The sequence below is a fragment of the Prunus avium genome, chromosome 5 (genome assembly GCF_965620075.1).
Source record: "Prunus avium chromosome 5, drPruAviu1.hap1.1, whole genome shotgun sequence".
In the NCBI taxonomy this organism is placed as follows: domain Eukaryota; kingdom Viridiplantae; phylum Streptophyta; class Magnoliopsida; order Rosales; family Rosaceae; genus Prunus; species Prunus avium.
Window position 1 is genome coordinate 26447002 of NC_142288.1, and position 26419 is coordinate 26473420.

The 26419-nt window shown below is 36.9% G+C and overlaps 5 protein-coding genes and 1 pseudogene across 6 annotated transcripts; 3 read left to right on the forward strand and 3 right to left on the reverse strand.

Moving 5' to 3' along the window:
• Positions 1-883: 883 nt before the first annotated feature.
• LOC148294583 (uncharacterized) lies at positions 884-1782 on the forward strand. Its single transcript, XM_088253810.1, has 2 exons — positions 884-903; positions 951-1782. The coding sequence occupies exons 1-2, from the start codon at positions 884-886 to the stop codon at positions 1780-1782; spliced, it is 852 nt and encodes a 283-aa protein (XP_088109936.1).
• Positions 1783-4540: 2758 nt separating this feature from the next.
• Positions 4541-7806, forward strand: LOC110766903 (triose phosphate/phosphate translocator, non-green plastid, chloroplastic). The gene is made up of 9 exons (XM_021970310.2): positions 4541-5118; positions 5582-5704; positions 5787-5939; positions 6229-6314; positions 6457-6541; positions 6758-6877; positions 6962-7030; positions 7278-7407; positions 7538-7806. The coding sequence occupies exons 1-9, from the start codon at positions 4720-4722 to the stop codon at positions 7612-7614; spliced, it is 1242 nt and encodes a 413-aa protein (XP_021826002.2). The 5' UTR covers positions 4541-4719; the 3' UTR covers positions 7615-7806.
• Positions 7807-9667: 1861 nt separating this feature from the next.
• Positions 9668-11341, forward strand: LOC148294584 (uncharacterized; annotated as a pseudogene).
• Positions 11342-12337: 996 nt separating this feature from the next.
• Positions 12338-14388, reverse strand: LOC110766832 (transcription factor MYB98-like). Its single transcript, XM_021970228.2, has 3 exons — positions 13705-14388; positions 13468-13594; positions 12338-13151 (listed from the first exon to the last, which is right to left on the reverse strand). The coding sequence occupies exons 1-3, from the start codon at positions 14352-14354 to the stop codon at positions 12507-12509; spliced, it is 1422 nt and encodes a 473-aa protein (XP_021825920.2). The 5' UTR covers positions 14355-14388; the 3' UTR covers positions 12338-12506.
• Positions 14389-15028: 640 nt separating this feature from the next.
• LOC110766833 (SGNH hydrolase-type esterase superfamily protein) lies at positions 15029-17596 on the reverse strand. Its single transcript, XM_021970229.2, has 6 exons — positions 17368-17596; positions 17216-17293; positions 16513-16653; positions 16057-16133; positions 15744-15908; positions 15029-15350 (listed from the first exon to the last, which is right to left on the reverse strand). The coding sequence occupies exons 1-6, from the start codon at positions 17464-17466 to the stop codon at positions 15182-15184; spliced, it is 729 nt and encodes a 242-aa protein (XP_021825921.1). The 5' UTR covers positions 17467-17596; the 3' UTR covers positions 15029-15181.
• A 1502-nt stretch (positions 17597-19098) lies between these two features.
• On the reverse strand, positions 19099-25329 carry LOC110766898 (putative boron transporter 2). Of its 2 annotated transcripts, XM_021970305.2 has the most exons (13): positions 25005-25329; positions 23870-24574; positions 23599-23681; positions 23299-23491; positions 23067-23205; positions 22691-22856; positions 22321-22487; positions 22017-22190; positions 21824-21919; positions 20960-21097; positions 20555-20874; positions 20061-20331; positions 19099-19595 (listed from the first exon to the last, which is right to left on the reverse strand). In XM_021970305.2, exons 2-13 carry the CDS (start codon positions 23971-23973, stop codon positions 19296-19298), a joined length of 2151 nt encoding a protein of 716 aa, XP_021825997.2. In that variant the 5' UTR covers positions 23974-24574; positions 25005-25329; the 3' UTR covers positions 19099-19295. The 2 variants fall into 2 exon arrangements, with proteins under 2 accessions (XP_021825997.2, XP_021825996.2); XM_021970304.2 differs by having other exon boundaries at positions 23870-25329.
• Positions 25330-26419: the final 1090 nt, after the last annotated feature.

Genomic DNA, 26419 nt, shown 5'->3' on the forward strand with positions numbered 1-26419 from the left:
GACTTGTGAGGTGTGAGTATGTCTGAGCCTCAAATTGAGGGAGCTTGGATTTTTTTTCCTAATTATGGAAGAAAAGGTTACACGTGTCTCGTTCTTAATTTCTGTATATTTTTGTCTGGTAATATTTTCACGCTACTCTTCGCAGAGGGAGAAAAAATGAAAATGGCTACATGAATTTTTAGTTAACTCTCTATCCTGTTTAAGGGGAGGTCATGAATAGTAGAAGTCATGTAAAATGAATCAACTACTCCCCCTCTTAATTAATTATTTTTTTCTTATAAATTGTAACGTGAAATTGACATTTTTTTTTTAATTTCGTAAGTGTTACAATGAGGGGTTTCTACAAAATTGTTGATCAACACTCTCCTCAAACACGTATGAGAAAACCTAGGGGTGGGCATCGAGATCAGAAAATCGGAACACTGAACCGTACCAAACAAAAAAAAAGGGGGAAAAATCGAGTTGACTAAAAAGTCAACAAATCATCATCGAATCAGACAAGACTGGTTCAAACCGATTCCGATGCCAGTTTCACACCTTACAAAATCAAATTGAACAGGACTTGGTATGTATTTTTATTTTTATTTTTTAAATATTTAAGTCCAATGCTAAATTTATGATCTCATAACTAATTTTTGGAAAGAAGAAGTTGCTGCTATTTTGTCCATTCCTTTGGTACCAAACTCTTCAGATAGGCTAATTTGGCATTATGCTGTGAATGGGAAATATAGTGTCAAAAGTGGTTATTGGCTATCTCAAAGTTTAATTTCGAGACAGCAGAGAGATGTAAGTGAGTCAGATGTTTCAGTGGATATGTTATGGTTGTCTATCTGGTCATTGCGAGTTCCAAATAAATTGAAGGTGTTTTTATGGAGAGCGGTACATGACATTATTCCATGTAAGGTGAACCTTTTTAAGCGTCAAATTGTTCTGGATTCACTTTGTTTTAGGTGCTCTCAACAGCCTGAAACTGTTTTACATGCTCTTTGGCTTTGTCGATTGTCAAGGGAGGTTTGGCAGCATTCGCCTATTCATGATTTGACTATTCCCCTACAGGTTGGTACTTTTAAGGAGTTATACCGATATGTTACCTTAGTTTTGACTAATGACGAGCTAGTCTTCTTTGTTTTTTTGAGTTGGGGATTATGGAGCTCTCGTAATGATTTTTTACATTCTGCCCGAAGTACTTCACATCTTTGTCTTTTGGCTCACACTCGGAAGCTTGTTTTGGAATATCAACGGGCTATTATTTTATTACCATCTCGTGTTCCAGCAACTAATCTTATACGGCATTGGTCTCCACCTACTGGTAATTTTGTGAAGATAAATGTTGATGGTGTTGTCAATTTGCTATTTGGATTTAGGGGTTTGGGAGTTGTGATACGGGATAATATTGGTGATTTAATGATGGTTGGCTATAAAGGTCTTCATGGCATATTTTCTCCTAGAGCTACTGAACTTTATGCTGCAATTTTGGGATTACAGATTGCACGTCAATTGGGACATCTTTCTGTCATTTTGGAAATGGATGCAAATGAGATTATTATGAATCGTCAATCTTTTGAGGAAAGTTGGTCGGTGGAAGGTGTTTTAGTCGATGAAGTCAAGGGCCTTTTTAATCATTTTACTCATATTTCTTGTCAATTTGCTCCTCGGGAATGTAACCATGTTGCTCATCTATTGGCTAAGCAGGCGCTTCTGACTCAGGACTTCAAAGTGTGGTTAGAGGATAGTCCTTTATGGATTTCTGATGTTTTGGCCAGTGACAAATTATTTTCTTAATTAATTTCTGCTGGATGTGATGTAGTGATACTCTTTTTCCTTGATTGAATTTTCCTCCATTTGGGGGTTTTTAAAGGCAAAGTTTTAATGAGGCCACATTTGTTACATTACTAAGGTCCAGTTTTCTTTTGTACTATGACATTGTTGTTTCAATGAAGTTATCTCACTTTGATCAACAAAAAAAAAAAAAAACTAATATTTCTTCATGCCCAACTTCAAAGCACCTTTCTTTTATAGGCCCAATCATCTCTTTTTGCATTAATTTTAGTCATTTGTGATTTTTTAAGCCCAACAAATAAAATTTTAATTGGAATTTGTACAAAAATATATATATAAAAAATCCTATCCAAAATCGGAAAAACTGAAAATCGCACCGAAGTTGATTTAAATCAAACTGACCAGTTTCATAAATTTTTTTCACCTGGACCAAACCATACCAATTGAATTGTACTGGTTCTGGTTCTGTGTGAGGTGGAAATGGGATTAGACCGTGCCCACCCCACCCCTAAGATGACCTAGAAATTATCCGATCGTATGTAATCAAAGAATAATGAATAATTGTACGAGAAATGATGTATAAAATGGTCCCTACCTAGATATTTATATAGAATACAACATAAAGGGGAACACATTTTTTTAAAATTTAATTCATGAATAGTAAAAGTCATGTAAAATGGATCAAGTACTCCTCCTTTTAATTAATTTAACTCATTGTTTTTGTGTGTTAAAATATAAAGGGCTAGTTACACCCTTAAGACATGTCAGTCTCTATGTTCTTAATTTTTATCATTACATACCCAAGTCCTTTAAATTTGTTACAATGTGGTTCCACTGTCAAGGTTTCCGTCAGATTTACCGTTAGTTGCCTACGTGGCATTTATGGGTCTAACATTTTTTATTTTTTGTTTTTATTATTTAGGTGTAATAAAATATTCTTCAATTAAAAGGGCTAGAAAAAAGAAAAAAGAAAAACCATCAGCCCCAAACCACCCCTTCCTCGACTCCAATCCAATCCCTAGCCTTACGTGGACCTCCCCTTAATATGGGCAGTGGAGTCGGGAATGGGTGGCTTGGGGCTAATGATTTTTGTTTTCTTTTTTCCAGCCTTTTTAATTGAAGAATATTTTCTTACACCTAAATAATTTTTTTAAAAATGTGGGACTCATAAATGCCACGTAGGCAACTAACGGTAGATCTGACGGAAACCCTAACAATGGAACCACATTGTAATAAATTTAAAAGATGGGGGTATGTAATTATAAAAATTGAGAAGATGGGGACTAACATGTCTTAAAGGATGTAACAACAAGGTACTAAACTGTCATTAACCCAAATATAAATTGTAATGTGGAATTCACGCATTTTAAATTTCATATGTGTTAATAAACGTAAGAGAATTCATAAATTATAAAACTTTTAATACTCATTTCATACATATAACACGTCATAAACACCTTTGAGTTGAATTGATGTTTTCATCAATATCCATGCTATGATATATAATTCAACCCTATATATGAATTCCAAATTAAATACCAATGAATGTGACTTTTTATTTTTCATTTTTATACAAGTGATATTGGGAAGGGGAAATCAAATTTAGGACTTCAGTTGTATGTAGGAGTAGATGTTCTTAATTATTTGAGCTACAATCTCCTTGCACTAATGAAGGTTATTTTAGATACAAATGAAATATCAAATTTGGGATATTGTTAGCAACAATCAACCTCATAATTTAATTTGAACAAAGATATATGGATCCCAAATTGAATACTAAGGAAGGTTATTATAAGACTCAATTATAGCCAATTATTTAGAAAAATCCTTGTTCCGCCCTTAATTGAGGACTCGCTAAAATAATCTTTTACCTCACTTTCAAGTTTATTTTAAAGCTTATCACACCATATTATACATGTAAGACATGAATTTGACACTCCCACCATATGAATGAAAACGATGAACATCACCCTTTATGTTGGATTCAAACATGAGTCCATGGCCTCAAATATTAAACTCAATCTCTAGCTCTAGCCTCTAGGTAGTAGAAAATCATAGTAAACTTGATATGAACCAATCCAAGCTCATAGGAGCCACTCCAAGTCTCCAACCAGCAAGGCAGCGACTCTCCATCTCATCATCACTCTCACAATCTCCACTCGTCAAAACCATGACTAATTAGGTTTTGTTTTTTGTTTTTCATAATAAAATTAGGTATTTTTAATCACTTGTCGGATGTTGGTTGGTAATGACTTTCCCACACAAAAAGATGAAAAATCGAAATCCAATTTTCCCGGCCGCCTACCCCCCACCAAAACGTCAATTACTATACCCCACCCCACTCTTAATTCTTAAAGCAAGCCAACCCACGATAAAATATACAAAATAATTTTTAAAAAACTACACACAAAAAAATTTAAAATATAAAAACTTGTAATTTACTTGGATGCTTTTGTAGTATGAATTCATAAAACACAATTTAATGAATTGCGATTAATCTATATTTTAGTATAAAAAGGGTAAATTCATCGGCTTAACGACTATAAAATGTGTTCGCATATAACTTCACCAACTAAGAAATTAAATTCTACAGAAATTGTAACCGATATAAAAAAAATCAAAAAAATTTGTCAAGAAATAAAGTAACTGCGCAGCCCCATAGGAATATCCTACATTTAGGAATTTCGGAAATTCAGATTCCGCTCTGTTTTTTATTTTATTTTTTATAACTTATAATATTTCTTGCGATTTTATTTCCATTTCCATTTCTTTGGTTTTTTTGCGACTCCGTTACAAATACACAGTGCTCTCCAGCTCTCCCTAAGCCAACCAACCACGATCCCTCGACGGACTCTTCGAGGCCCTTACGTACTCTCTCCTTCCTCTCTCACACACAGTCTCTGTCTCTCGATCTCAGATCTCAACTTCTGAGCATCGGAAATGCAGAGCGCAACCTTCACTCTCTCACCTTCTCTCCGGCTTCCGAAGCCTCGGAGACAATCGAGCGCAACTTTGAACCCTAGATTCGATCCTATACATGCATCAGCCTCTTCGAAGCCTAACAATCTGACGCCTCATACGAATGGTACCCTCTCTGCTTCTCTACCTCGCAGATCCTGGTCTCTCTCTTCATCTTCTTCTAATTTCAAGCTTAGGCCATGGACTTCCGTGCCTTTAGTGGATTCCAATGCCGGAACGAGTCGTTTTGAGGTCAGGGCTACTGCAGAGAGCGCTGAGGAGAGCTCTGAGTCTAGCAGCATGTTTAAAACGCTTGAGCTCGGGGCATTGTTTGGCCTCTGGTACCTATTCAACATCTACTTCAATATTTACAACAAGCAGGTAGTGTTTGTTTATTTAATTCTGATTATTATTATTATTTTGCGGAAATGTGCGATTGCTGCAGATTTGTTGATTTTAGTGTAGTTTTGGATGAACGTTAATGGGTTTGCAATTCAAATGGTGACAATTTCTTGTTGGAATTGAATTGATTTTGTTTTGACTTTGTTTTCTTTGGCGGAAAAAGTTTCCAGGAAAGTTTGCTCGGTATCTGACTTTGTTTTTTCTCTTAAAAAATGTGAAAGAAGATGAAAAATGTGGATTTTTTTCATTACTGAATAAAAGGAAATGTAATTTTAAAAGCATAGTATTTTTTTTAGAGGTGATAAAAAGAGAATATGTAACAGTTAGGATGAAATTTATGCCAATACTTTGGCCAAAGCAAGTTAAAATACAGGGAAAGCGGACACTGTGTTTGGTAAATGCAATTTATGGAGCATGATTAGCGAAAACTTCTTCTTCACAGGTCTTGAAGGTGTTCCCTTACCCAGTAACTGTCACTGGAATACAATTTGCTGTTGGGACTGTCCTTGTTCTGCTTATGTGGGGTTTGAATCTCTACAAAAAGCCAAAAGTTAGCGGTGCACAGGTAGATACTAGTTTGCTTAATTCAAGTGTCTGATATATTGATTTCCTTTAAGTGATTCTTATTTTGAGCAACTTGTCAACAGCTTGCAGCAATTCTGCCACTGGCGGTGGTGCACACTTTGGGGAACCTTTTTACTAATATGAGTCTTGGGAGAGTGGCTGTCTCATTCACTCATACGATCAAAGCTAGTGAACCATTTTTCTCAGTTATCCTTTCTGCCATGTTTCTCGGGGAGGTAAGGATTTCATAAATATTTTCACCACAGTATCTTTCTATATGCAGCACATCTTTTATAATTCTTCAATGTGTGTATGTTGTCAGCGGTCTCGTTTTTGGGTGCAATGGTAAATTCTGTAGGAATGATGGCTTGCATTGCTAAATTCCAAAATTTGCATGAATAGAGATGACTAGGTATCCAAGTATAATCCACCATGGGAATCCAATTGTAGCATTTTATGGCTTCGATTTTCAATTCATTGTCAATTGGTTCATATAGTTGATATTGTGTCTTAATGCTTATATAGATACCTACTCCTTGGGTGGTTGCTTCCTTGATACCAATCGTTGGTGGAGTGGGACTGGCATCAGTTACTGAGGCGTCGTTTAATTGGTAAGAAACTACAACATATTCTAAATAATGCCAAAAACAGAAGAGGGAAAAAACCACAGCATCTAGATGTGACTGATGTATCAAGACATATGGATCCATTATTGTTTATCTGATATAACTTTTTTGTTTCGTTGGTGAAAAGGGCTGGATTTTGGAGTGCTATGGCTTCCAATTTGACAAACCAATCTCGTAACGTCCTTAGCAAAAAGGTCATGGTTAAGAAAGAGGTAATATACGTTTTCCATATTGATGTTATGAATAAGTTTTATGTTGGTTATTTTGTGGTGGTAGGAAGTTGGAAAATTATGATTGGTAGAAAATGGGGCGAATAGTTGCACATAATTATTTTTTCATCTTGCATTCTTCTTTCATTCACTTGATTTTTATGTTTTTGATTTGTCTTCGATTGGCAATTGGCTTAACCAGCAGTTTGTTTTGAGCAGGCCAATATGGACAACATTACACTCTTCTCAATAATAACAGTCATGTCCTTTTTCTTGTTAACCCCTGTGGCTATCTTCATGGAAGGGGTGAAATTTACTCCAGCAGCCCTGCAATCTGCCGTGAGTATCTTTAAGAGCTAAAGATTGCTGCAGATAATTGTTGATTATATCAAAACTAATTAATTTTTTTATCTCCAATTACAGGGATTGAATGTGCAAGAAGTATACATTAGGTCTCTTATTGCTGCACTCTGCTTCCATGCATATCAGCAGGTTAGAATTTTTTCTGTTTTGTGGTTTAACTATCGTTGTTTATTTTTTCAATTTTCTTGGGCTTCTCATGAAGTTTTTTAAAGATGCATTCAGTTCATTGTTGACGTACTAAATTTAATTAAAAAAATGCAAAAAATGAATATGAAACTTTCCTTGGATCAATGTTGGATTTTCCCAATCACATGATGCTTCCTCTTACTTTCACCATCGTACTCATGAAATTGCTGACTATTGGTGAACCATGCAGGTTTCTTATATGATATTGCAGAGGGTGTCGCCTGTTACCCACTCTGTCGGAAATTGTGTGAAGCGAGTGGTGGTTATTGTGAGCTCTGTCCTCTTCTTCAAAACACCTGTCTCAGCTATTAACTCTCTTGGTAAAGTTACTTTGTACTGCTTGATTTTCAAAAGATGTAGAAATTGATTTCTTATGCTGTATATTGACTTAAGTTACAGCAAACATGTTATGATGGATTTATAATTTTGTTTCGATATATGATGATGCAGGCACTGGAGTAGCGCTTGCTGGGGTTTTCCTGTATTCAAGGGTGAAGCGCATTAAAGCAAAGCCGAAGACCGCTTGAGTATTATGATGAGATTTTGCTCCCAAATTAATTGTAGGTCAGGCCGGGAACCTAAATAGTGTTTTGGATCTTACTATTTGCATTTTTGGTATTTTCTTGTAATTTTTCCTTTTCTTCAAATTTTCATGTGGACCACATAATGAGAACTATTCTCCGTTGTCTTCGGGTTTCAATTGTAATTGAATTTTTCCAGGGGTTCACGATTTGAATGTAGAACGTATTTTAAAGCATAAAAAAAATTTGTTGACCAAAAGAAAAAACATAAAAAAGTTTGCCAAGTGAATTTAGGGCTACTTGATACACTTATATTTCATTTGGTGAATGCAGTGAAAAAGATTCGCAATTTTGATAAGTTGCAGACGAAGGCAGAGGTAATTGATTGATACTTGTCTTTCCTTTCCCACTTATTTGGGCAACAAAGGATTTGGCTTGAGTTTTTCTATTTAAAACCCCACACTTTTCTTTGTTCCTCCCAATTCTTAAATCATTAAGCTCTTAAATTTTATTATTGTGTAAAAAGACAAAAAAGTCATCCAACTTAATACTTAACCCTAATACATCTACACACACCCCACCACTCTTCATGTTAAGTTTTAGACAAACACAAACATATAGGCACCTATAACCCCACCACTCTTCATGTTAAGTTTTAGACAAACACAAACATATAGGCACCTATAACCACTGGAGGAACCTCTCGAGCTTGGTCTCTTCTAGTGAGCTTGCCATTGCTGTGTATGCCACTTTGAGAGTTGATTGGTGTTTTTGAGAGAGAGAGCAAAGGGGTTTTAACAGGTAGCAGCTTCAAGTGTTTCTATGCTCTAAAAAAGAAAGCACCAAAGCCGCTGCCTAAACTTTTCTTTGCATACTGGATGTTAATGTTGGAAATGGAAGAAAATGGGGCAATTGAGAAAGGAAAAAATTACACCTTTTTTACTTCAAACCATGCACAACCCTCATCATCCACTTCTTCTTCATCCCCAATTGATCAAATTCCAATTACATTCAACCCAAATGAATAAATAAAAAATATGAAAACCAATTGAATATACAAAACAAATCCGGTTGATTTTATTTTATATAACAATTTGGGAAAGTAATTTGAAATTGTGAAAATTTGAATAAGAAGTTGGGATGAACTTAGAAGTTGGGGTGAACAAAGAGAAGTGTGGGGTTTAAATAGAAAAACTCTTTGTCTTTTCACTTGTTCGGGTCAACCCACGATAGAATCATCAGCTTATTTAGTTCACTTGAGACATCATCTCCACCAAATACAACTCCTTCTTTACTTCACTACTCTCCATCACTGGACCCACATCCAGATCCACCTGCATCTCCGTCTCAAAATCTTTCTCCTCATTAGCAACAACAGAAGCTTGGGGCCATTATTTTTCTCACCAAGAACATGAGCACAAGGGATGTCGAATCAATGCTGCATCGGACATGCAAAGCGCAACCTTCACTCTCTCACCTTCTCTCCGGCTTCCGAAGCCTCGGAGACAATTGAGCGCAACATTGAACCCTAGATTCGATTCTATACGTGCATCAGCCTCTTCGAAGCCTAACAATCTCACGCCTCTTACGAATGGTACCATCTCTGCTTCTCTACCTCGCCAATCCCGGTCTCTCTCTTCATCTTCTTCTAATTTCAAGCTCAGGCCATGGACTTCCGTGCCTTTAGTGGATTCTGATGCCGGAACGAGTCGTTTTCAGGTCAGGGCTACTGTAGAGAGCACCGAGGAGAGCTCTGAGTCTAGCAGCATGAATAAAACGCTTGAGCTTGTGGTGTAGTTTGGCCTCTGGTGTTCGAAAAATCAGTGGTATTCGAAAAAACGGCCTAGGCGTCGGGTCCTTTTTTTTTTTTTTTGGTTGCTTTTTCCTGACTTTAGAGAAAAGTGGCCTTGACAATTTAGGACAAATAGAAGCCCATCAATTTATATAGGAGACTTCGTATTCCAATATAAATTAACAGAGAGACACACACACAAGACAACACAACAAGAACAAGAACAACACAGAAGAAGCTAACAAAACCAAAACCCTAATCAAAACCATGTCGAAACCAGAGGCAGAGACACACCCTGAGCTTGTCAACAACAACAACAACCCATGCCTTGATCTCTTTTACAACGTCGGGGAAGAAGACGACCAGGCCGATATAGAGGCCTCGTGTAATTATGTGAAGCAAGTGCTACTGCTGGCCTGGTCCCACAATCCCCTAACCGCCCTCAAGTTCGTCTGCAACCTACTGGATGGAAAGTTCAATCTCTCTGCCTTCTACACGGCTGCGATTTGGCTCCACCACAACCACCCCAAGACACTATTGTGCAACCTGGAGTCTATTGTCAGGTCTTTCGGGCCTTTTTCCACCTCAATGAACATTGTGTACCACATCCTTCGATCTTTTGGCTGAGATATTGTGAACATTGTTGCACAAGGCTGTTAAGTGGTACAAGCATGACCGCGATTATCAATTGTTGCACGACCAGGTTTCGGATCTTTTGGCCGAGATATTCAAGTCTGATATGGAGAAATTGAAATTCAAGGAGGCGGAGGAGGAGCAAAACAAAAACAACAATTTGAAGCAATTATCTGAATCTGATAATGACGACAGAATAACCTTGGCCGCATGCGATATGCATTATGCCTTGTCAACATTCTCGGAACCCCAACTACAACATCACTTTGCTGCTTGAAAGCATTGCCAGGAAGTTTTTCCCGCCAGAAGAATTTCACAAATTAGAATTTGGTGGAGGTCATGGTAAAGGAAAACAGGCCAAGGCCAAATATGCCGACAGGGTCATGGTCAAGCGGCTCAAGGATGAGGTTTTTCCCTCCTTGACGAAGGCCTACTTTGCCCAGGATTATCCACCAGACGAGGCCAGTGCTGTTGAGACCTATTTGGAGAAGGTGAAAGCCAGCTGACGCTGCAGTGGCAGTGCTGGCAAGATTTCGTCTCCTCGTCCTTGTTGGCGGATGTTTTGCTTCCGCATGAGATCACAGGCTACGTGCACCATTGGAATTTCGGCCATGCTGCTGAGCTCCAGTGGAAGTCAATGGTGCAGGACGTCTACTCAAAGCAGGGCAAGTTTAAAAACTGGTTGGCTGTATGTGATGTCAACCTCAGATTCATGGACAACGAGGTCTCCTTGGAGGTCTCCATTGCTTTGGGGCTCTTGCTGTCTGAACTGAGTGGAGAGCCATGGAAAGGAAAGGTGATCCAATTCAGTCGTGAGGCTCAGCTACATTTCATACAAGGCGGCGACGATCTTAGGTACAAGTACGAGTTTGTGAGGAGGATGAGCTGCGGTGTCGACCTTGATTTTGAGAAGCTGTTTGATTTGATTCTCCAAGCGGCTGTGAATGAGAACTTGAAGCCGGATCAGATGATCAAGAAGGTGTTGGTGTTGAGTCACCCGGACTTTGATAGTGCCAATGTGGCCCAAACTTCTTGGGAGATTGATTACCAGGCAATACAGAGCAAGTATAAGGAGAAAGAGTACGGGGATGTTGTGCCACACATGGTGTTTTGGACTTTGTCAAAGTACAACCCGGAGAAGCCGGTGGCGCCTTGTACACAACCGGGGGTGTCCATTCTCAGTGGCTTCTCTAACAATCTGCTCAAGCTCTTCCTCGACAATGAAGGCGAAATTGGCCCCGACCCGACCATCTCATGGAATTAGCCATCTCTGATGAACGTTATCAAGCTCTAACTGTAGTGGACTGAGATTTATTGTAATTGGCTAATTATTAATTATCTTTTCTTTTTAATTAGTGCTGCTCTTAGCTTAATTATCTTGAGTTAGTTCGCCAAGGTTGAAAGATTTGTTAACAAATCATTATTTTTGTAATGTTAAAACATCTTTATAATTGTTATCATTAGTTTTGTTACATATAACAATTAATAATTACTAATTAGCCTGCAAAGCGCTTCACCATAACTTACATCTTGTTACTATTACTAATCTAATGGGCTACGCTAACATTCAATTTCCCTTACCGGCCCCATTTGGATAACGTTTTAGCCAATGGTAAGCCTACAGACAATGGGTAATTTAGTAAAACCCAAAAAAGAAAAAAGAACAAACAAACAAATGTGAAGCAATTTTAAGTAGGTTTTTAGTTTTGTGAATTTCCCTTTTTTTTTATTTATTTTTATTTATTTATTTTATATATATACAAGCTATATCTATTTTAATCTAATCTAAATTATGAGAAAGGAGATTCGACTTTGGGTGCATAATGAGGAACACATTCGCTTTGCTTGTGAATTTACTTTCTCTTTACCTCTACATGTTTCATCTCCATAATTAAAAAACATAATGCAATTTTCATTTATTAAAAGTCCCTGACCTTATACCATGGGATCACTATTACCATTATATGAAAACTTTTCACACATAATATAGGCTTCCACATTATATCACTAAATTAATGTATCATACTTATATTTGCACTTCACGAGCATACTTAAAAAATAACTTAAATTAAGTAAACTAAAACCCTACTTAATATTAGTTAATTAAAACCATTATTACATATCAGCAAGAAATAACACATGATAGACTCAAAAACCCTTTACACATAGAAAAGCTATCAGTACAAAATGAGTACGTATATATATATATTATTTCAAACTCACATATCCTTCTCATTCATAATATGAGAAAGAAAAAAGGTACAATTCTTCAACTTCATGCTTAATTAACCCATTTATTAAGCTCTGTATTTCGTAGATCAACCAAAAATAACTTCAAATCCAATTACATCCCTTCTTTCTTTCTTTCTTCTAAATTTTCTTCCAAGAACATCTGTATTTATCCATGCGTATATATATATTTTTATGTTCCAAAATATTATGTTATATTAATATTATAGAATCACCAGCTTATTTAGTTCACTTGAGATATCATCTCCACCAAATCCAGCTCCTTCTTTACTTCACTACTCTCCATCACTGGACCCACATCCACATCCACCTGCATCTCCATCTCAAAATCTTTCTCCTCATCAGCAACAACAGAAGCTTGGGCCATTATTTTACCATCAAAATCACCATTGTTCTCACCAATAACAGGAGCACAAGGGATGTCATCAAGGAGAGAATCAATGCTGCACCCTTCTTGAAACATGTTATCGTCGAAACAGAAATCAGGGTCCTCGTTGAAATCATAGTTTGGAACCAACCGATCATTTGCGCATGAAAATCCCACGTTGTTTTGTGTCTGTTGAGTATGTGATTTGGTGCTGCTGGCGGCCATGTTGTTGCCTGACTTGTTCTTTCTCTGGCGCCCTGTGCTGCTGCCTGTTGAGTCTAAGTTCAAGCTCTTGATGTATTCTTGCAGAAGAGAGCCTCTGGGGTACTTTGATCGACATTTTCGCTTCGAATACTGCCTTCTTTTGGTTGCATTCCAGTGGTTCTTGATGGAGTTTTCTGTCCTCCCAGGCAATCTCTTGGCAATTTCTGCCCACTTGTTTCCTATTTCTGCATGAGCTTGAATCAGTATCTTGTCCTCCTCCTCACTCCATGTATCCTTCTGCAAAAATTTAACTTATGAAGAAAGAAAATACAATAAAACCATTTGCCCCGCATTGTTATTATATTACTTTGTGCACCACATCACTCAGAAACACGACACGAGACACAACTATACTAATGAGTTACAAACGGATGCAAGAATGTGATTCATGTAGCATTAGTCATCAATATATTGGAAACCCAAAATCAATTTTCATGTTATTATTTAGGTGCATGTCGAGTTTTTATGATGATCAATCTTAATCGGTTAGTTTCAAAGGAATTAAGATAGAGTTTTTACTTTTTAGAGTACATAGACGACTTTAATCGAATACCTTGATGTCAGGCCTTAGGTGGTTATGCCATCTCTCTCTACACTGCTTGCCAATCCTTCCAGGCAACATTTGAGCAATATGAGACCATTTTCTCACTCCATATTGTTCAACCAGTTGAATTAAGAGCCTGTTTTGACAACCACATACAAGAGAAAGAGTAAATTAATATCAGAGATCTAAAATTAGCCAAAATGCAGCCATATTGATATACTGCAACTAAAATTTTGATCTTTGTACCTATCTTCTTCAATTGTCCACTGGCCCTTGACCACATTTGACTTCTTCCGACCTTTGTAAGTGGACCCTCTTGTTAATGTGGACACTCTACTCTTACCATTCATGCCAAATTTTTTGTAATACCCATTTTGATCTGCATTGTTAATGCATGAGACTTCATCTGGCACCACAAAATTCATGGGTTTAATATCTTGGTAATCCAAGGGCAGGAAATTAGTTGCACTCCTATGAGATGAGCCCATCAAATGATCAAGTGGATTTGATGTGTGAGTTGGGAAATTCAAGTACCCTGAACCACTTTGAAAGTTGTCCAAGACTTGACCATGTCCCATATTTGTTTCTTCATTAAGAGGCTTACACTCATAAAATTTAACATCTGTAGTTGAAGCTTCATATGTGTAAGTTGTGTCATTGTAAGGATCAAAACATGGGTTTTGGACCCCAAACATGGGATTTGATGAAGACCCATTAACTTGAAACTGGTGATCAAGATGGTGAAAATCTTGAAGGTAATTGTAATTACCCTTTGATGATGAAGAAGCTTCAAAGGGAAACTCATCTTTCATGTTGTAGAGTTTCATCAAGTAGTTGTCAGGGACAAGTAGTGGAACTTGGGAGGCAAGGTTTTCCCTGAGCTTGTTAAGCTCCATTACAGATTTTTCAGCAGTTGAAATTTAGTACCAGGGAAATGGGCAGCTACTGTTTTGGGAGCTGTCCTCCATTGCACTCTTGTTTGCTTAATAGGTGAGGGAGGAAAAGCATTTATTATACAGATAGATCATGACCGTTGATTCTCCATCATCTAATGGTCATGGTTGCTTAGCCTAGTTTTTATTTTACCCTAAGGCTTTTATTTGTTGGTCTCGAATTTTTGTTGGATATTATTCCAACTGCATTAAAACCATTGAATGAAGTCCTTAAGTACTGTAATGGCGTTATGTTATGCTAATTACTTTGTTTTTCCATCTTTTTTTATATGGTCAAAGAAAGTCAAGTCATGGACAAACTTTAGAATAAATAGTTTTTACTCTTGTTAATGAAGTTAATTTAGGAAAGTCGTTAAGAAGAATATTTACTGGTAAAACTTTGTCGTAAGTAATGAAACACAATAAAAGCATGTCAAAGTTATTAGACTTAATCGCCACTGTTAATAGCAAATGTTTACATAACGCCAAGCATTTTATTGCGTTCTTGTAGCAGCTGTTATAGATTAAATTTTGAGAAAAGAAACTTAGGAAATATCACCCTTAATCAAAGGTATAAAAGAGACATGAATGAGTTTAGTTTGCATCAAGTTTAGAACCCACAATTCAATCTCAATTGATTTCAATGCAAAAGAGATAAAATATTATTCATCTCATATAGAATGCTGTACATAGTGCAATCGCCAACAGAAACAATGTGTTTCTGGGGTAAATATTAATGTAGCATTTGACTCTGAAAATTTGGAAAACTTCAAGCAGACCACGAAATTATATTATGTGCATCGTTGCTGGAAAGCTTTCTCAGGGTTCTTCCCATCAATGTCTGAGTGGTGGGGGAAATCATGAGGCATTTCTTCAGCAGAAAACCATGCTTCCCCGAAAACTCTTACAACTTCTTGGTGGACTACAGCATTGCCTTCTGGTGTTAGATGCAACCCGTCACTGCAACGGAAAGCAAATAAATTAAGACAGATTATTCAATCTCACACTGTCAAAAGCTTAGAGGATGAAAATAATATTTCTAGGACTATATTACAGTACATATGATCTTCGTGTAATTTAGATCCCAATTCTAACAATCACAAAATTGATTAGAGGTTCATATGCCTTCACACCTCAAAGTCCTACCCATCTGCTTTTCCTCTTCTTCTATTTTTTTTTTTTTCCAAAGAAGAAAACCAAGGAAAGAAGATGATCTTGATCTGACTTTTAAGGCAGTATCTAAGGTACTAATTAGACAAATAGTGCTTCTTTGCAAGAGAAAATCTGGTTGCAGCCAATAAATGTTCAGTTATTCAATAAACTATACAGGTTGAAGCTTCAAAGATGGCAAACCTCAGAAATTTCTTCTGCCAACCCTCCGTTTCCTGCAACTTGGACCAAAGATTGATGGAGCGGAGACCCATTTCCTCAGCTAGCTCAATGCACTTCTTTGCATACACACCTGTCACTTCATTCATCCTCTCCGGCTCTTCCCTAGCATCCTCACCATATAAAGATCTGTGGAGATAATGGAGGGGACAACAAAGTGCAATTGACACCATGAAAGAAGGTAAAGGTGCCAATGACATAAACATGATGAAAAGCAACAACAAAACAGTTATGTATATGTAGTCAATTTTGAAATGAGAGGAATAATAAATCATACCGGGCATATTCATTACGCCCATCCTCATCAACAGGTGGTGGAGTAATAAGCACAATCAAAATGGTGGGAGAACACTCCTGCAATCAAAATCACCATATGCAATGAGATGGGTCAAATAATTGACTGCAAAAATAGTTGCACTTAGAAAAACATGTGCAGAATGTATAAGCACATCTGGAAATTACAGACCCTAAACTCATGGTAAGTAATAAGTGCCCATATACAATGAGCAAGCAAGTTCAAGTGTGATGAGAATGTTATACCAGATAAATATTAGCCATTCATCAGCCAGAAAACAAGGCACAAGGAATTGGGTAGCCTTAAACATGGTCTAAAAACTCAACAGTATACATGAGATTATGATAATGATGGAGAATTTAGGACGAGATGGTGGCCATTATGGTTTCTCAGAGAACAGAACTTAGAGGCAAAGATGATAAATGAGCGAAAGGAAACCTTCATATGAAGAACAATTTTTCTGAGATTCTCCTTGTACTCTTCAACAGGAACATGTTGTCGTTCACTTGTTCTCCCCAAAATAGCAGCATCATTGGCCCCAAAGAAAATTGTGGCAGCAGCAGGAGGCTTTTTAGAATCCTGCATATTCATCATAGTGGCATGGTCAATTTCATAAACGTTTCTGTTTCAATCAAATTCTACTATTTTCCCATATGCTTCCAAGACTAACATTTTTTTTTTCTTCACAGGCTTTTACTGATTAAAAATCTAATCTACCTTGTCAACATGATAACTTAATTTATCAGATACTGATTGTGGAAGTTACTCCAAAAAGCATGACAATTTTCTGCTCTAGTATGCAATAATGACACAGAGTATCTCTCTTTCCCTCTATCTTAGCACCATTTACCACCAGTTGATCAGTAAAACACTAAATCCTGAAAAAATATTTATTCTAAGTAGATAAACAACCATAAAAGAAATTTTTTTAAAACAAAGACTTCGACTTTGTAATATCAAATGCTTAATGAGACATGTAACCAATAGGAACGAGGAGTAAAACAAAAACCCAATTGAATTAACTAAAAAAAAAAGGATAAAACCCAATCAATGGATTGCCAATGCCAACCATAACAACAAAGCTTTTACAAAAATGAAGAAGATGCAGCATAATTGGTAGACAATGAAGAAAAGAATATACCAGAGGGAAGAGGTGCTGCATCAAGAACAATGCCCATCGGGTGTTGTACCCACCATACCCACGAACTTTTACATCAGCCTATCAACACCACCATCCCAAAAGTTACCAACATTTACTATATTAACATTAACAGTAGAGAGAGAGAGAGAGACCTTGCGAGAGTAAGTATCAGCTAGAGCGGCACCCCAGCCACCCGATCTGAAGGATTGCTCTGTAATTGAGTCTCCGAACAGCACAATCTCAGGCCTCATGAGCAATGCTTCTTTCTCACTTCTTCTTCTTCTTCTTCTTCTCTGGTCCTACGCTTTTACTGTTGTGCCTTTTACTCGTTCATGTTCAGGTGACAGGTGAGAGTGAGAGACTGTTGTCTCTTTTAAACGACAAGTCGTTTCCGAACATGGTAGAGAAAAACGATTTTTTGGGGGTAAAACCGTAAAATGCAATTGTCGCCAAATATGCATTTGCACCAAAATGAAGGCAATGTGCATTTCAAGGGATTATTGCTCAAGGCAGGCAAGCTGACCTTTCTTTCCATGTCTTCTAGATATTTTGCATCTAAAAACAAAGGATATGCTAGAATTGATGAAATGAACATTGGAATTCAATGTAATTGTGAGGAATGTTTGAATTAGTATTTGGGAATTATAGCTGTTTTGGAATTATTGTTTGACTATTTAGAAAGTGGAATATTGACTTAAAGACTTGAGTTGAAAATTCGTAATATGCATTTGCACCAAAACGAAGGCAATGTGCATTTGTTTGGACTAAAAATGGAAAAAAGCCCATTTAGGGAATGGGTTTTTTTATATTATTATCTAGCGGTATTGCTCATTAACTAAACCCGAATTTTGAAAATATTTATGGGACCCAATATTTATTTATTGACCTAAACTTGGTTTTCCGGACATGTGTTTGTGTCCGACCGTTTTAAGTCATGTGTGGCTTTGAGTGGAGGTATACTGTATGAGTTTGATGTAGCTGATAGATCTGTTTGTTTTGGTTGTGGGCTTTTATGGGTGGTAATTGTAACCCCTTTGTGGGTAGTAATTGTAAACCCTTTTTGAGTTGTTGCATTAGCCTTTATGACTATTGTATTTGTATTGCCCTAGTGGTGTAAGTTATGAAGACAATCTATTCCCTGCGGTTTGACTATTAAAAAAAAAAACACTTGGTTTTGTGATAAAAGATTATTAACATTCAGTTATGACATCAATATACACAATCAAGTCCTTCCACAAAGTTACTAGCTTTAGCAGCTGAAAAGTGAGCCTTCAACAAAAGCTTCATGGGAAATTTTAGTTTGGTAGAGTGCTTCTGGGTCCCTTAATAAGTGGGTTCACAATCTCTATCAGTACCCATAAAATTAAGTGGAAGGCAAAACAAAAAGACCACTTGGGTCTAAAACACAGGCTGGCGCCAAAAGTAGATGATATCATGTAGTGGAGACTAAGCATGCATTAAATCCACCAGTTAACGCATCATTGGACTATTATCCATATCAATGAAATCTTTGAGTGGCAGACATGAGTTGCAAAATCATAGTGGCATGCATGATAAGCACAAAAGAGGATTCTGAGCATATTCAAAGTTCAAAGTACGATCAGCCAGCATTAAGAACTATAGTCTTATAAAGAACAATCTGCAGATCATTGCAGGTGCAAGCGTGAATATATTTTTATTCTCGAAAAACATAAAAAGGATAACTTATTCCACACCTTAAGCATCTCGTATATCATATCATCATCACATTCCAGAACATGAGAACACTACTTTCCAGAAGTCCATGAGTTGGAGAACACAGTTGCTAAAAACTTTGGGAAAACATTGAAGGAAGAAAAAGGCAGACAAATATTGATTGTTAAGGATCTAGATTGGCTATGGGATTTTCTTAGGCTGCATAATTAACGTTTGGTTAAAATACGAAAAATCATACATATTTCCATTATCGTAATCATCTTCTCTGCCCATCATATGGTAGAAACAAAGTTTAGAAACAGACCTACAAAGATGACACTTAGTACATAACCTCTCGAGCACCATTGCCAAAAATAATCTCACCAGAATCACACTTTTAGGAATTTTAGCTTGAAGAGCCAGGAGTGGTCTGTCCAAGGATAGATGACCCAGGGCTGGGAGTCTGCGTTCTTTCAAGTCCCTGTTGGGGGCTTCTTTCTCCTCTCAGTTCACTTAAATGGGGGCTGTATACTCTCTGTGACGTCCGCGGGCTATAAGCGGGTTTTATACCTTCTAGTGAAGTAGGGGTCAAACTTAATGATTTTGGGCTCTGTGTATGGCGGATCTCACCACGGCTTCTTGTGATAATTTCATCAAGAATCTCCCCACCATCAATGTTTGTGATTCTTGACTGAAGATCCTGATCCTGTCATGCATAGAAAGCATCAGCATCAGTACAGAACTTTTAAATGATAACCTAATAAAGGCTTTCAGTGAGAACTCTAATTTCTTAGAAAATGCAGCTTAGGATAGCATCTGAATACCATATGTTTTATTAATATCAAACCGAAATTGCATTTATACCCATCTGATCCAAACTTTTGCACATATGCATGCATCATTATTGCACCTATAAATGCTTTTTTTGAATCAGCATACAGGTAGATCAATTAAAAGTTTGTAAACATTTTCTACATTCAAATTTTATCAAGGGTGCAAGTACAGCTCTGGTGGGCAGCAGGTCCAGCTCTGGCATATTATCATGATATAGAATTCAGGATGTTCATAATGTTATCAAATATGACCCCTGAACAACTCAATGGGAAAGAGAGAGAGACAGAGACAGATTAACAGGTCTAACTGAACTGAAGAAAGGATCTAGGCAACTTACTTCAAAGGACATGTTGAAAGCAATGGTAGGGGCTTCCTCATATTCTGCAGCATCCAGGTCTTGAAGGTGAGCTCTTTTGAAAAACTTAGGGAGCAAATACTGCCGCACTGGGACCAGAAGCATGATCAACAACGGGAAAAGCACCCCAGCAATTGGGATCCATGTTAAGCCAAAACACATGAGCAAGTAAGCCGTCTGGAACAAGGTGAAGGTGGCAATTGTTTTGAAAGGCACAGTCTCAAGAAAGGTTCCATGATACTTCTCCAGCACCCTAGCAATTTAGATGATGGTTACCATTTAACAAATTTTCAAAGATAATACTAGTCATGATCTAGATTAAGAAAATGGTAATGTGTATCACAACTCCATATTTGACACTTGAAAGTACAGGAAGTGGATCATGCGAGTCTAGGTATAACAGTTAACTTACTATATGAAGAAGAGTATTTGGTCATAGAATCCTTTGCAAATTACAAGGGAAAGCATCAACTTACTTGTATCTTCGACTTGGAGCAGTGAAAAGAAACAATATCCTCTCCCAAAATTGATTTCCAGGCAAGCTTTCAATCGCCATGAAAGCAAAATATCCCCAAAGAACAGAGGTTGGGATTTTCTTCAAAACAGGCATAGCAGCTACACAACCACCGGCCATCAATGATTGAAGCAGATTGCTGAGGCGTTGCTCTTTCACTTCAATGGGCAAAAGATCATCAATATCCTTATCCACATCAAAAACAGTCTCATCAACGGGGGCATCAATGTAGCCAGCACTTGAGGCCAATTGGACTGTGGATTCTTTCAGCTCTTTTAGTCCCTGTTTGAAGCACAAATTTTAGCAAGAAAAGAGTAAAAGATGTAAACTTCTGTATCGTTCAGCAATAATGTCTAATTAGATTTACCAAAGCAGGTGGACGTTGGTAGACCAGTGGAGTCTGCATTTGATTGTATGCTTCTTGCATGCTCTGGTATAATTGACTCAAACTTGAATTTTTGCGTATACTATTTCGCGCTGTTAATGCAAGCTTATTCCGCAAAAGCTATTCCAAAGAAAAGAACAGATCCATTCTATTAATTTAGATATCAAAGTCACAATAATTGAAGTATTGACCATTGCAGAAACACACTAAATGGAAACAGAGAAATGACTGAGAGATGTCCTGTCAGCGAGAATAAACAATAGCAAGAACACGGTCTAGATGAATAAGTTTTTAATTAAACCACGTCAAAACAAGTACCAAGGTCATTATATCCTGATTGTTCTATCTATAATTACACAGTGAAGAACAAAAACAAGGCCTTCAGATTGTTCAATGATTATATCACTTGAATTATAAGTTTCAATGGAATCAGCCTCTATTGGACTTAGTTTGATGTGTATCCTCTAATGGTGTAGAGTTTAGGAACTTTTCCTTTATGTTATTTTTCTCTGATTGGGCAGCATCTGTATTCTAGAGTGTATTCATGCTAGTTTCTTGATGTTCTTTGGTGAATGTAAATTATTCTTTGGTGTTGAGCAGCAGATTTTGTTTGTCAGTGGACACCTTGCCCTCTGTTATGCACTTTTATTTATTTATTTATTTAATGGAAGTGTGTTTATTAAATCAAATATGAAAAATATCCTGTCTGTGTGCCAGGGATCCAGAACAAGAGAGAAGCAAGTAATTAGAGTCATAATATCCATATTTTGACGTCAAATGCACACCAAAGACAATTCATGCAAGCACATATACTTATCAGAATGTTCCACTACCAGCAAACTATACCTGATGTTTTAGAGTAGCTAAGCTTTTTGTATGCATTGGAGATTGTGGAATTACCCCATTGGAAGGGGGAATGCCAAGAAGCCCACATAATATGACCTGGAAGTGAATAAATTCAGAATTCAACCAAAAATTTCACAATATATAAGTACATAAAATATCTACCTCAATTTGAGCTGGTCTGAAAGCAGCTTACCAGAAAACCCAGAAGGAGAAGGTCATAGTGATATGAAGCTGGTTTATTTAGATTAAATTCCTTCTGTTGGGCAAGTTGAGATGCAACACTATGATCAAAGTAGTAGAGCACAGCAATCATAGTTGCTGGTATAAATGCTCCAACTATATATAATGGAGGTACATTCATCATCTCCTGCACAACTTAAACAGCATGAGTTCCTAGCTGCGATTTAAAGGCAAGAAAGCACAAATTTGGCTCTTTAAGACCAATTTAGACTCTAATGGAAACAAAATATTAGGCAAACAATCACTACAATATCCACCTTGACAACTGTCCAATTTGAGTATGCACCAGGAGACCATGGGTTTGGACTGAAAAGTCGTCTTGGGATTCCTCTTGGGACATCATTAACTGGTATGTAAGATACAGCAGTCCAAACAAGAACCATCAATGGGACTCCATAATCCGCAATAAATCCCCGTAGCCAACCTACAGAGACGATTACATTTGACAGACAGAAAAGCTACTAAGATACATAGTTGACAGGGTAGATGTGCAAAATTGATCTCTCTCAGAACACCAATTAAATTTTTCAAGCTGAGGAACAGATTTGCATTCTAACCAATAACCTGCAATGAATAAGACTTGATATTTCAACTTTTTACTTGAGCTTGAAAGTAAATGCCACATACCTGCTCCATAACGCCAGGATCTAGCTTTACGGCTTCTCAATGCAGTTAAAAGAAGGCCAAATGACAGAACTAATGCAAACATTCCATTGCCGAACCGCCAAGCAGGTTGGAGTGCAATCTTATTAGGATTTTCTCTCTTAGGTACGCTAAATTCCTCCACAAGTCCCTGTCGATCGACATTCATAAGTTGAGTTCAGTATTAAAAGAATGGTTATAGAGCGTAATGGTAGGTATAGAGATCTTGGATATTTAGCTTATTTTTTGTTCCAGAATTCCCCTATGGAATTCATGTATAATTAAATCTCAAAAGGTCTCGAATTCTTGTATCCAACATCAAATTGATAAATTAATAATGGAGGATTATAAGCAAACTCACCCTTATGGCCTGCTGCATAAACAGCATTGCAATTAGCAGACCAAATAATTCACCAGCAATACGCGTAAACCTATTGATAATGGAGCATGCACCCAGAACGGCAAGCAAGAAGAGCAGAAGGGCTGTCCACACACACACCCTAAATACCCATTATGCAGGAAAAACAATGTTCAGTTTCATTAAAAATCAAATCCTTTGTGATATTAAGATGTGCAGAGTGTTCTAGAGATACCATCCAGTCCAGGCTAAAAAGAGTTCCTGCCCCAAATCTTTCCGGTCCTTAGCAAAGTTGAACATAAATGTATACATCAATACTGTTGGTTCAGCCACCCCTAGTATGAGCAAGGGCTGTCCTCCAAAAATCGAGTGGATAACACCACAAAGTGATGTTGATGCAAGAGTCTGTACTGCAGTCAAGGCTCCATCTGTAAATATAAATACATATAACACTTGTTAGTAAATTACTACCAAAATAGAAACTTTATGAGGACCCTGACAATAAAAAGAGAGAAATAAAAAGGAATTGTTCGACTTGTATTTCGTTCCAGCTGCTCTCCAAAAGATATAACAGGAATTGCTGAAGCAAAGAATATGTATGTTGTTGGGGCCAAGATCCTGAACGAAAGAAGATGATGGTTATGATAACTTCAGTAAGGTAAAATAAATGCCAATATGAAATACTACATGCTTGGACAGAAAACAAAGCTGTTCTTAAGCTGTGATTCTTATCAGATCATTTTGATTGGGAAAATTTTAGTATCTTGTTTGTGATATAAAAATTCAGAAATAAGATATTCACAAACCTGATACCCGCTCGTAAGCCACCAGTCCAATCCTGTTTGTAGCACAGAAGTCTCCCTTTGAGGTCATTCTTTATCCCGCGAAATGGAACAAATGTTTCTTCCATAATATGTCCAATACTCAGGAAACAAGAAGGAAATGAAAACCTTTCTAGTTGTTGTTTGAGATACAAGTAACCAGGGCAATAAGTGAGGTGGAAGTTCGGATCCAAATTGCAAGGCACTCGAGAGGCCGATATGGTTTCTAAATTTGCATTAGGACATATACATATATATGGGGGCAGAGTAAGCAAGATCTCTTAATCATCGTAGGATTTTGAAGGAGGAAAACAAGCGGGAAAGAAGAGTGTTGATTCATTGAACTTTTGAAGTATGATAGACCCTTAATGAGGTCCAAATATAAATGAACTAATACAGTAGATGAGCTTTACATTTCAAAGAATCGACAAGGAATGTGGTAGACATTTCTGTGGAGAACAAACGAATCAATTAGTAAAATCAACTACTTAGATTCCATATCTTAGAGGAGTCAAGGATCAACGAACGGAATTCATAGTGAGTTTAGGAAGTTCAAAATTAACGAAATGAGCAGATACTTTCCATATGATCAGATCACAATTAGCCGTAAACTTTGACAAAGCTTAGATCCATCACCTCTCCCTTCTCTTTTCAAAAAGGCCTCCTATAGTGACCAGAAGCATAAGAATGCTGAAACACCAGATACTTGGTATAAATTTACGAGCTTTAACTGGAAAATATCACAGTCAAGATAATAAAAATAATTGACGTTTTCAGAGCAAGAACAAGCAAATTAGCGAAAACCCATTATCAGAAACTGCACTTTTAATGGCTTAGAACAATTTGAAGCAAATGGGCATTCACAGACACAACTAAAGACTTCTTTTTGCTGATAGAACAAAAGAAAAGACTTGAAATTTAGCACTGGACAAAGGATTTCTAGGCAGCAAGATTAGCGACACCCCATGATTGGAATTAACTTAGAAATGGCTTATAACACTTTTGAGCAAATGGGCATCAACCAAACAGAGAAGAGAAGCACGAAGAAGACTTTACTTGAAATCACATTATTCAAGAAAGACCCTTTGGAGCAGAAAAACACACAAAATTCAGAACTCACGGAGAATGTATAAGCTTGCAGCACCTGAGAGCTGAGTTTTATATATATAAATGACTCAAAACCTGAGAGACTGACACTCCAATGTACCCAGAACAACAGCTACTGACTTCTGAGGCAATTATGGCAAAATAGGGAGAATCAGAGAGATTTTCGGGAACAAACTCTGAAAAAAAGGATTTTTGCGTGAGTGAGATAGTGTGTGGTGACTAGACTTATATAACTCCCCAGCACTGGAATAAAAACATACTACTTGATGGCTGAGACGAGAGAGAGAGAGAGAGAGAGAGGGAGAGGGAGAGGGAGAGGGACAGTGGGAAATATAATAATTAGATAAACAAACCGTCCATTTGGTTGGAAAATATATATATAAATTATGGTTTAAGCTTCTATAAATAACCAATAATTATAAAATCCTCAACCCCATTATATAAACAGTTTCTGAGTATGAAGTTGAAAACTTTGCCTAAAGAAAGCCAGCCCAAATTCCTTTTTACAGTGCGTTTGGATGAGGAAATTTAAAAATACAAAGGATTTCATAAATGACAAAAATTAAAATGACGGAAATTAATGTTCTAGAATTTGTAAAGTTTCTTGTTTGGGTGACGGATTTAACATACGGAATTTAACATTTATTTGTAAAGTTAGTTTAAAAAAAAACTTAATCACTCTTGGGATTTTAGAAATGATGACTTTTAGATATAATTTAAAGTTGGGATTCATGATCTTCAAATTTCATGTTTTTTCCCACGCGGAATTTCTAAATTTCTATGTTTTTTTTTATCAAAACATGGGAATTGGTTCATGTTAATTTAGAAATTCTGAGTTTTGTCAAAATCCCAAGTGTATTTCCCTCATCCAAACGCACTGTTTAAAGTGTAACCGTATGTGTGAGTTTTCCCTCCCCTTTCTTAATTTTGGTAAAAAAAATATATTAAAGATATATATTTATAATTATAATCCATATAGTCCTAAATAAATTGTAACAGTGAAATAAATATCAGAACTGGTGTTATTCAGTACTTATTTGTGAATTTGTCAATAATATGAGTTTTTTTTTGGGGGGGGTATTTTGTCAAGCTGCAAATGATGTGAGAATTAATTTGTATAAATATGTGGTTGTGAGGTGGGAGGGGAAGACAGTCATGCAACTGAAAGCTTTTTCTGCTGTCACAAAAGAGGCCATTAAAAAGATGGAAATTCGGGAAGGAAGTTTTAGGAAATTGGAAATGTCCAAATTAGGCTTCGTACTTGAGAGAATGACAATATACCCAAAGCCCGTATAGATGAAACACGTGTCAATATGCAAAATTTGGCCCAGAAAACCAATATTTGTAATCCACTCAACAGCATTGAATTTCGTTTGACACCACACTGATAATGATATAGACATTTGTTTTTCCTGATTTCATTTAATT